Source organism: Apaloderma vittatum, unplaced genomic scaffold, assembly GCF_000703405.1.
Source record: "Apaloderma vittatum isolate BGI_N311 unplaced genomic scaffold, ASM70340v1 scaffold22380, whole genome shotgun sequence".
NCBI lineage: Eukaryota > Metazoa > Chordata > Aves > Trogoniformes > Trogonidae > Apaloderma > Apaloderma vittatum.
The window spans coordinates 1-10,553 of record NW_009696525.1 but is presented as its reverse complement, the minus strand read 5'-3'; the positions used below and the strand labels follow the sequence as shown (position 1 = coordinate 10,553).

Here is a 10,553-nt window from a genome sequence, read left to right as displayed (position 1 = left end):
CAAGCCTTCTGCAAACCAGATCCTTCAGTTACCCCATCTGCAACTCCGTGGAAAACCACCATTGTAGCTTAGGTCACCTATATCATCACAGCACAAGTGAAAACCTTTTTTTTTTTTTTTCCTTAAGGCAAAAATATATTCTCAGGTAGAAAACAGTCTCCCCCTCAGCCTGGCAAAGCAAACTGAAGGGTGCTCCATCTCAGGGACAGTAAACTATTTCCACAGACAGCTTCCTGAAATGTGAAGACAGAGGAAAATACAGCAAAAAGAAGTTTAAAATCAACAGCTGCCACCATCTCAGCATGCTTTTATCCAAGGTCCTGTTTGCTACTTACGCAAGAGGATGTACGTGCACAGAACTTTCTTCGGCCACGCTGTGGGGTATCGGCAAATTGTTCACACTATGCTGTAAAAAGAACACAGCCTTCAAATCATTTTTAGTCTAACAAGAATCAGAGCAGGGGTCCACCACAGGTTAAACAATACAATATTAGACCTGGATGCCAAGTTCATTACACCTTAGAATAAAAAAGCTCTACAAACTTGTAAGCATTCAGCATATTTTTTTAAATAAGATTGTTATGAATATGCTTTATTCACGACTTGACAATATAGTTATCCTCTTCACAATCACGTTCAAAGTGCTGCATCTGCAGCACCCACAAGCTTTTTAAATCTGCATTTTCTAGTTTTCATTTGGAGGTAAAAAGGAACACTTTAAAACCAGCAACAGCTGGTACTGCTGCACCTGTGAGTGCATCAGAAACAAAAATCAAGACATTTTCTGTTATTGCGACCATAGGGACGGAAATCAGGAGAATGTGGAGACGGAAACACTCTTGGAAATTAGCTAGTCCTTCTCCCTGCCGATGGAAAACTGAGAACCGACAACACTCCACAGCTGCTCCGGCCACTCCCATTACAATCAGCTAAACAGCCCTTCTAAACCATTTTGGCTGGGGTCAGAGGTTGGTTTTGGCTACTGTGTTCCTGAGCTGAGTCCACCCTCATTCCCTGGAAACAGGATGTTAAAAGTCATAGCTCTAGAGAGGTCTTGGATTTGGCATACAGTATCCATCGCCTGCTTTCAGCTAGCTTCTTTTTCTTTTTAAGCCATGAAGTGACTTCCCAACCAATCCTCCTTCCTGGCCTGCTCAGAGCCTTTTGGAAGCACAGGGAATCTGTTTCAACATCAGCACATTTGGATTTTCCCCACATACAGTGCTCAGAAGGGATCACAAGATCTGGTGAAGCTTTGGAGTATCTTTTTTTTCTTTATGGCAAGCTTGACATCACCTCTCTTTAGCTCTTTGAAAGCCAAGAGCACATACAAAACCAGCAATGTGAGAAAAAGACAAGATGCTACCATGGAGTGGGCAGAGGGGAATCTCTCTACCACCACTTGGCACAGGGCTCACTTCTACACCAGGAATGATCCTCTCCCAACAGAAAGCAAAGCTCCCTTTACGGGGCAGCAGCAGAAATCTCAACAGAAGGTTCACTGCTGCAGAGCCACAGATTTAGCAGAACTGAACTGGTTTGCCTGGGCCAAGTCACAAGGAGTCAAACAGAACTGGAGGCTCATTCGAGGTAACAACTTCTCACCAAAACACCCAGGCCTGTAAAGTACCAAGCAGCAGAGATATGGCGTGGTACGTGCATTCTCCATCATCAGGGGCAGGAAGGTGAGACAGAAGGACGGCATTACCTTCCCCACCAGCGTTCACAGAACTAGAAAGGTTCACAGTACTCTGTCCCCGCCCTCAGACAGGGCCAGCAGGGACGTAAAGTCCTACAGCAGCCCTGCATCCCCATCTCGAATTCCTCTGGGCAGCAGCTGTTCCCTCTAATGCTGTTAAAAATTGTCTTCCCAAGAACCACCCAGCACCTATGTCATGCAGACACCGTACACAATCTTTCAAAGAAGTCCGCTCTCTTGTGCTCTAGTGCCTGTAGAAAGCCCTGGATTCTCTCTTCCCGCATGGCGGTGCATTTCTGCAACAGCGTCCGTCGGCGCCGAGAGTCTCCGTGGGACGCGAAACCCTCCTGCTGCAGCTTCTTTGTCACATAAGCCTGATCTCTTTCCATCTGTTGTCGCCTCCTTTCCTCCATGTAGGAGTCTCTGGCCTTCTAGAGTGAAAAGCAGGAAAGCGTTAGCACTTTACCAGGCCTTTCAGCTCATCTGTGGTACAGACGCAAGGCAGCACAGGTTACGGAAGAAACAGCCTCTGCTTGACCACCAGCCTGCAGGTTAAGTGATGTGTGGCTCTGTGTTTGCCCCCTCCACTTTGAGGCAGCCTGCATGATTGGTTATGAAAAAAACCCACAGGGATACCCTTCTGGAACTTCTCCCCAAGATGCAAGTCTGCTCACAGCGTTAACACCTGCTTAAAACAGACAAAGGTCAGGACAGATTGTGGAAAAACCCTCAGATGTTGGAATCAGAGAGAAGCACCTTACAAGAGGACTTTCAAACGACGGGCAGGCACACAAGCTATCCTCGCCAGTGTCATCATAGAATCTTTGATCCTGTTCACATGGCAGCTGAAAGGTTTTAGGGGATTCAGAACAATGATTTATGGGGCAATTCTTTGAGCTGATGATCAGGTATTGAGCTAATCAGCTTCAGCATAGAAGCATGAGTGGGCTCAGCATTCCCAAATGCCTGTGATCTAATAATGTACCGGCTCGAGACAAAGCAGGATGGGCAGGAGAAAGGTAAAACCAGCAGCTACCCTTCCCTACCCTTCAAGTATTCGAAGCATTTTGGGAGAACATCTGGATTTCTTCTTATTGCACATATCCTAGTCTGCAGCCTCCAACAGCAAAAAACACACCTGCATGCGGGAATATTAAGCCTTCCTTTTTAAAGACTAAAACTGGTCACTGTGACATAACCTGACAGATACATGCAGTTAGGGAGCACTGGCCTTTCAAACAAGCAAGAAGAAATAATTACTCTAATGAGAGCCTGACTCACTCTTCACAACACTCTCCCTGCACTCAAGTCAGTAGTCTATGCTCTGGCATTGTAAATTAGCTTTTGTTTCGCTGGGAATGAGAGTAGAAATGCTCCCACCTCCAGAAAGCCCACTGAACTGATAGCCCTCCACTGCTGTAGCTCAGCTTATTTGAAATGCAAAGATCATCAGCCTTTTACCCTTGAACAAAGTGAAATTCTGTTTATTCACCAAGAAAGACTGGACATGACCACTTCCATAGGGCACGCTTGCCCCTCAACAGCTCCACTGTCTCGCTATCATGTACCAAAAGCAGGTTATAGGTGATCCTGGGATTAGATGGTGAGCACCAACCAGCTAGGAGACTCCCTTGAGCAGCAGACTAACTGGAAAATGAAGATGGCCATCACACGTGATGCTGTTTGAGTTGATGGAAGGAGGGTATCTTTTGTCAAATACATCAAAATCAAGGGTTTTTATCTACCTTGTCAAACCTTCCATCCAGCTGCTTACCCACACCGTAACTGCCTCCGGGGTCCTGAACACTGAAGCGGTTTGAGCTCAGCTGGCTGATTTTACCCTGCAGCTAATCGGGAGCCATCACTTGTGCTGTCCTGTCAGCTGAGGAGCAGGGACAGACACTTACAGCTGGTGGAACGAGCAATGAGTAAGAGAGAGACAGTGGTGACTTCGGACACTTGAGGTATTCCCCAAAGTAGAGGAGCCTGCCCACATGCTAAGATTCTCTAACAAGCCACTTGAGTACAGGGGAAGCAACACATCTGGCGTTAGCTGCTGCCGAAACACGATCTTAACTAACCACACTGAATGAACAATTCCTCTGTTCTCACTTTGCACGCCCTCACCTGAGCTCCAGCTCGTTGCTGTGCAGGCGACATGTGGTGTTGAACTTTCCATTTCCCTATGGCTCCCTTACCTGTAAAGTGCTGTAGTTCATCTGGAACTGCAGGATAGCCTCACACAAGTTCCAAAAGGAATATTCTGGCCACAAGACTGACTGAAACACCAGGCATGAATGGGATGTCTGCAGAAAGCAAGATCACCAACAAGTTAATCATCTAGCAAGGGAAAAGTCAGCGAGATACAGCTCTGTTGGTCAAACTATGCCAGTTTCCCCCCTAAAGATTTTTATCTAGGCTGTGTTATCAGATTCTACTCAAAATGAAATAAATAGCAGCCAGAAGAATTTGAAATTGCACAATGTAGAGTCCTTCTAATTAGTTTTCAATGCTGGGATGCTACTCATCCATTCCCAAAAAGATACCAGCAGAATTCTTTCTAATGCTATGTTAGTCTTCACAGAGGTATTTTTAATAGCTTAAGCATCACGGACTTACAACAAAACTAAAATAGCAACACTGGACTACCAAAGGCTGAGTTAAGGGAGTAACAGATGAACTGAGATGAGGACATGACATTCAAGCCATTCATCAAACGATATTCCTCACTGCCCACTCGTGGCATTTAAACTGCTTAATGAATCTAAGAGTTGTGGTGCACTGAACATCTCTTAGAGCTGAAAGACAAAGGCTTTAAAGTTAAAACCTATTTTTGCAATCAAGTGCCTCAAAGTTTCAGCTAAATGTGCTCCTGTGACCATTACTACAAAAACTAACTTAGAAGGACTCTGCAGGAATTGAAACTAATAATGCTGCAGAAAATCTTAGTGGAAATTCTAAAAAACAAAACAAAAAAACCCCAAAACAAACCATAAGGACATTTTCTTTGACATCAGAGAATCACGCCTACTCTGGGGCTGTCAGGATACACATGACTGCTAGTGAAGGGAAATTTGCGCTAACGCTCTGGTGTGTGCGCTGGCAGAGCGGGAGCACAAGCACCGCGTTCTCTTCTGCTGCTCCTTTTTCCGCGGCACGGAAGGAGGGCACCAGGCCAGCACTGACTTCCTCAGCAATGCTTCACCGGTCACAAGCTTGGTCTCCGAGGCATCTCTGCCAGGACTGTCACCAAGAGGAGTGAACGAAACGATAGCTGGCAGCATTGTCACGCATCTAGGGTACAGTGCACCCAAAAATACGAGGAGGAGAAGGAGATGCCATTGTAGGCAACCACAATCCAGGCTGGCTGACTTCTGTGAACTTGCCAATTAAACAACTTGGAACAGGACCGTTCCATGTGGTTGCTTAAAGGCAATTCAGTTTTGGCTCCTAACTGTACGTGTAAAGCAAGATGTGAGCTTTAAGTAAAGCAGCTCGACTCCAATGTTCTCCTGAAAAATTTGGGTTACCAACAAGTCAATATTGCCCAGCACAGGAGAGAGAGAAATGGCAGCAGCTTTGGATACTGCAACTGCAAATACGCGAAGTTTATATGCATCAAGAACTTAGTGTGTTTTAGCTTAGCAACCTAGTCATGCTGATTTGACTTCGCCATCTCTAAAACCTGTCCTGCAGAGTCTTGTTCCATTATGAAAGTCAAATACACTTCTGACACTGGCAGGTATGCTATAGGGTTACACCTCCAGTGATATCTGTCAAACACCTCTCCCAGGAATCCAGAATTTTTTTCAGGGATTTCCTCATCCCAGGGGACCTATTGCCAGGTTAAATTAATCAAAGCTTTGAATTTACCAATCAAACGAGGAATTATCTAAATGTGAGAAGAGGAGCAAAAGGATGAGCAATTCACTATTTTCTTGACAGCTGTCAGCTCGCTTAATTTGTTTTCAGGATGATACAATTTCAAACTCGTGCTGCAAACTATTTTAGGCAAGCAGAACTGCAAGAAACAGATTCCTCAGAGGTGCTCCAGCAGCAACCAGTCCCTCCATGAAGTTACCTAACGCCTGGCAGAGCGAGTTTAAAAGCCCCCAGGTCAGCTACACCTGGAGTCAGCAGAATACTCTCTGATGCAAAAATGGAATTATTTCAAGGAGAAAACAAAGACTTTACCTGCCAGAGCAAGAAATCACTCAGTCGAACCTCTCCAGAGGTCCGAATCAGGAGGTCTGGGTCAGGGGAGTTGTTGGTGTACAGACACTTATCAAGCAATGATTCAGACACGTCACTAAGAAAGACAGATGCATCTTATTAAAACCACTTTCCTGACCCGACAGAGGTGGCACTAAACTAGAATTACTGAGGGGTTTTTTTATAAATAGGTGACTGCGGATTGCAGCTGGGTGGTAGAGCTGCACCAAAGGCAGTCATCACCTTGCTTCTGATGGGCACTGCTGTCTGCTCCAAGGGCTATTGCAAATGCTCTTTCAGCCCCGAGAGCATCCCCTCCATGCTCTTTGAAACACAACACAGTGGTGGAACCGGACGGTGAGGACTTCCATCTGGAGCAGAGAGCTAGCTAATCCATCGCCTCCAGGGTGGAGGAAGAGTTCAGTACTCATGATTCATCTGTTGTTGGACCTCATAGCTAAGACCGCCAGCCAAGCAGCCAATTGTTGTGGCATAAAATCTGCCTTCACATTTAAACTAACTTCAGACACAGGACCTAATTTCTCTTCTGTCTTGGCTGTGCATCTGTCACCATGGTAACTGAAATAATAAAAACCAAACATTGCATAGTAACTTTAAGTCATTTGTTCCAGTCATGCTGATTTAATGAGATCTATTTAAGAGCCGCTTGGCTTCTGAGAGGTTATTGGCAAAGTGTAGGCGGTAAGACAGACAGTCTTCATCTATGAAGCCTCACACAGAAAGACAAGAGTTACCTGGGTTCGAGCAGTCCTTGTTCCACCCCCCAAGCCATCTCCCTGACAGCATTGCTGATTTCGTGTCTGGATGTGTATGCAAAGCAGACATTTAGAAAGCACCTGAAAAGAGAAGATGTGAAAGAATAACCTAAGGAAAGTCCAGCAGATGACAGAGAAGACTATTTCCTAGTTATGTGTGCTTACAAGACAAAAACCCAGGTGTAGCACGCAGCCAAGTCTCGACTTTAAGATAGAAGTGGAAGACGTGAGGTATCAGCTACTTTAAACCGCATGTTACTCACTTATTGTAGTTCCTAGTTGCCAGCACAGCTCGGGCAATCAGCTCCTGAATATCCAAGGGCAGAAGTGGCAGGTCCCCAAGGACACGGATACACACACCGTGCTTCTTCAGCCTCTCCCTATACCCAACAACAAGAACAGATCAGTCCCTACCGCACAAGCACCGTGTTTGCCTCATGAAACATCCACCAAACAAAAACTGGCACATAGCAGGTATAGCTTCAGAAAAAGTGAGAATTAGAAAAAAGGAAAACGATGAAGTGTTTTGCAGGTGTTGAAAGCTGTCTTAGATTTGATTATCCCAAACCATTCCACAAGGGGAAAGCGATCATTCCCCCCACCAGTTCCTCAGCTACAGACATAACTGAAGGACTAGAAAATGATCACAGATCAGGCATTCCTACCTGAAGTTATGAAAAAATATATGGAAAACTTAGAATACAACCATAGACTCTGGGCACCTATAACTAATCAAAAATTAGGATGGCTAATGGTCATCCAAAGAGCCACACAACTACCTTCTGGTGCAAGGAAAGATTAATGTATCAATGAGGGTGGGAGAGGGGGGGGTTGAGTGAACGTCAGACAAGCAAGGAGATCGTCTGTGCCTGCTACAGCATCCTCCTTTGATAACCTGGCGTGGGCAGGACGAACGTTATGTGCCCGTAAGTAAAAGTCTTGAGTTACCACGTGCTCCTCTGGAAGCTGTTACCCCAACCGTTTGTTGCACAGTGAGCCATGTGATTCACAAATCTGGTGTGCGGGGGTCTGCACGTGCTTGGGAGCTGCACATCCCATCCAGGTAGGCAGAGCCCCTCAACACAAATCTCTAGCTGGAGGTGGGGAAGGGCTTAATTTAATCCATTTTTCGCAACTTGTAACATCCCTGCAACACCTCTTAATCATGTTCTGCTTTAGTTCCACCCTGTGGGATACAGACATGAGAGGATTCTTACTGTTCTTCCAGTAGGCGGCTAAATTTCTGTCTTGCCAGATCCATTAGTCCATCCACCTCCTCCTTGGAGCGTTTAAAGTTCTCAATACTAAAGGCATAAACAGTGACCTCCCGAATGCCCAGATTTAAGCACCACCGCAATGTCTGCAAGAAGAAGAAATATAACGGGAAACAAAAGTCAGATAAGCAGACTCAGACGATGGGACAGAGCAGCAAGATCCAGCTTCTCCACTGCTAAAACCTTCCCATCACTTCCCACTGTGCCAAGATTGGATCAAATTAAAAATATCAAGAGCTAACAATGAAACCCACTCGAGGAGAATTTCAGATTACTTTTAAAGAAAGCAGGAAAATATCACTACGCTAAAGATGAGAATCCACAGCAGATACGGGACTAATGCAGTCAGGGAAAGCACTTCTTGTTGGTAACATTGTAAATTATATAATACTGTACCTTTCAAAACATTTTCAGAGAAATTCAGACATTTTCACAGAATTAAAAGCTTCAAGATCTGCGAGGCAGATATTTCGATCGAGTGTAAAACAGAGGGAAAAATAAAAAAGCTGATTAGAATGACTCTGCAAAATAACAGAAAGCCGGGAACCCGGATGATGAACGTCAGCTCCAAGCGCAGTCCTTGCTCCAGCGAAGAATGGGAACTCAAATATCAGAGCAGGGGCCGACAAGTCAGCTGGTGAACACAGCTCAGACTTTCAACACACAACTTAAAGGCGACAACCACTCTTCCCACCTGCGCCAGCTTATCGAAGCCTTGCGAATGCCCCTCCTGCCTCTCCACATGACACTTTTGGGCATAACGGCGATTGCCATCCATGATGAAGGCGACATGCTTGGGCATCGGACCTGCCTACAAAACCAGGAGAAACACAACAGATCAGGAAAGCGAACAGCCGAGCTGGCATCTTGCATCACGGAGAGCTCAGCCCCGCTGTTCCTGGCAGCACTGCCTACTCGTAGGAGGGCAGTGTGTGCCTCCCAGCTTCAGCTCTGGAGCTGGAAAGAGTAAGGTGCTAATTACCTCTGTTAATCCCAGTTTAGGCTCTAAAAAGCACGTCAGTATCGGCAATTGCGTAAACTGAAAAGCAACTTTGGCCTCCCTGCTTCTATCACGTGATGGAAAACTGCAGCGCTCAGGAGAGAGAGCAGCACTGCCACAGCTACTGCTCTGCACCCACGGGGCAGGGCACAGAGGTTTATGCTGCCGTAATTTTAAGTATTTTTTATTTCAGAGCTGAAGGGCATTTTCACTGACACAATTAACTGAAGAGAAAACAACCAAGAAAAAGTCATGAGGCTTTCTCTCACTGAAGAGGAGTATTCCTTCCCACTGACCTCACTAGGTCTGCACAGATCCTTCTGACAGAAGGGTAGCAGCACTACCTTTTTCAAGACTCTGCTGAGCAAGGACAGAATTTTCCTGGAACTAGTGAGTTATTCTACCCAGCAGAAACCCAGTTTCATTTCTTAAGAGTCATAATCTGACCATCTTGCTCCTCTGCCTCCTCCCATTCCCTGCCTTCATCACTGAGGACACAAAACATGGAAGCCTGGAGTGTTAAGCTCCTTACTGGCAAGCCCTGCCTACAGCCTTGCTCATTTGCAAGACTAAGCTTAATTAATTTTCTGTCCTCGGATGCTGTTTAGGGATGTACATCCAGTGCCAACATTAATACGCGCTCTTGCAACACCTCCTTTCTAGGGCAGAGCAGGCACTGAGACAGTTCCACTCTGAACCCTGGTGAACCTGACAGTTCTTTTACCACAGGGAACCCAGTTCAATCCTTACCTTAATGATGTTGGCACAAAACCTCTCTATGATGGTCAGCTCGCCCTCTCTGATCCACGACATGTTTTACCGAGAGCTCCTTTCCTTTTCAAGGGCAAGATGAAAATAAAGGGGTTAGAGGTAGGGAAGATTCTGTCTGAGCCTAAAGCAAAACTACAAACCAACACCTTGGAAAAATAAGCTTTGACTCACTGCTTTGGAGCCTTTTTAACATTTGTGCGAGTCCTTCAAGGAACAGAGCTGAGAAACGAGCTCTGGAATTTTCCAGTTGTTACCAGAGTAGATTCTGCATCAGCTGATAGCAAGAAAAAAACACCTTCCAGCCAAACTAGCTGGTGAGTTAGCACAGACCCACAGTTTAGGCTTCCACCGGTGGGGTCACAGGGTGGCAGTGGCACAAACTGACTTTCAACGCTTTTGTGTTGAAGCTGTTGAAAATCCTTCAAATGAAGTAATTGTCTATAAACTACACGGCACTTATGTCACCACTGATATTTCTTTTCCTTCACGAGTAGAGGACTTTAGCCTCTGGAGATGTAAAAATATTGGTTTTTAACCATGTTATCTACATACCAAATATTAAGACCTGGTCTGAGCTAAGAAGATACAGAGCTCGCTGAAATTCCACATTAACCTTCAATTCTCTCAGCTGGTAATCCTGAGAGACATAGGAAAGCAGCTACAAAGCTATGGTGGCAACAGTCCAGATCCAAGCCTCTGGTACCCACCCAGGGACCGAAGCAGGCTCACATTACACTGACTGCACTAATTTTTCCTTCTCGGCCTCTTCTCTCAGGAAGGGATGTCTTGCCACAGATGCAGCCACAAACATTAAGGCAAGG

General features: G+C 45.6%; 1 protein-coding gene across 4 annotated transcripts; it reads right to left on the bottom strand.

The window, feature by feature from the left end:
* Positions 1 to 1,651: 1,651 nt before the first annotated feature.
* DHDDS (dehydrodolichyl diphosphate synthase) lies at positions 1,652 to 9,805 on the bottom strand. 4 transcript variants are annotated; one of them, XM_009875232.1, is made up of 9 exons: positions 9,712 to 9,805; positions 8,656 to 8,772; positions 7,905 to 8,047; positions 6,951 to 7,067; positions 6,667 to 6,768; positions 5,894 to 6,008; positions 3,898 to 4,005; positions 2,385 to 2,387; positions 1,894 to 2,130 (listed from the first exon to the last, which is right to left on the bottom strand). In XM_009875232.1, exons 1-9 carry the CDS (start codon positions 9,772 to 9,774, stop codon positions 1,894 to 1,896), a joined length of 1,005 nt encoding a protein of 334 aa, XP_009873534.1. In that variant the 5' UTR covers positions 9,775 to 9,805. The 4 variants fall into 4 exon arrangements, with proteins under 4 accessions (XP_009873542.1, XP_009873557.1, XP_009873534.1 ...); XM_009875240.1 differs by lacking the exon at positions 2,385 to 2,387 and having other exon boundaries at positions 1,652 to 2,130; XM_009875255.1 differs by lacking the exons at positions 2,385 to 2,387; positions 6,951 to 7,067 and having other exon boundaries at positions 1,652 to 2,130; positions 9,712 to 9,791.
* Between the last annotated feature and the right edge of the window lie 748 nt (positions 9,806 to 10,553).

Excerpts from the sequence above, each read along its gene's own strand:
- DHDDS (XM_009875232.1), bottom strand. The coding sequence starts at position 9,774 with ATGTCGTGGATCAGAGAGGGCGAGCTGACCATCATAGAGAGGTTTTGT. Across the intron at positions 7,068-7,904 it reads AGCCGCCTACTGGAAGAACA|GGAGAGGCTGAAGAAGCACG; the intron begins GTAAGAATCCTC and ends TGTTGGGTATAG. Across the intron at positions 6,009-6,666 it reads CAAGGACTGCTCGAACCCAG|TGACGTGTCTGAATCATTGC; the intron begins GTAACTCTTGTC and ends TGTCTTTCTTAG.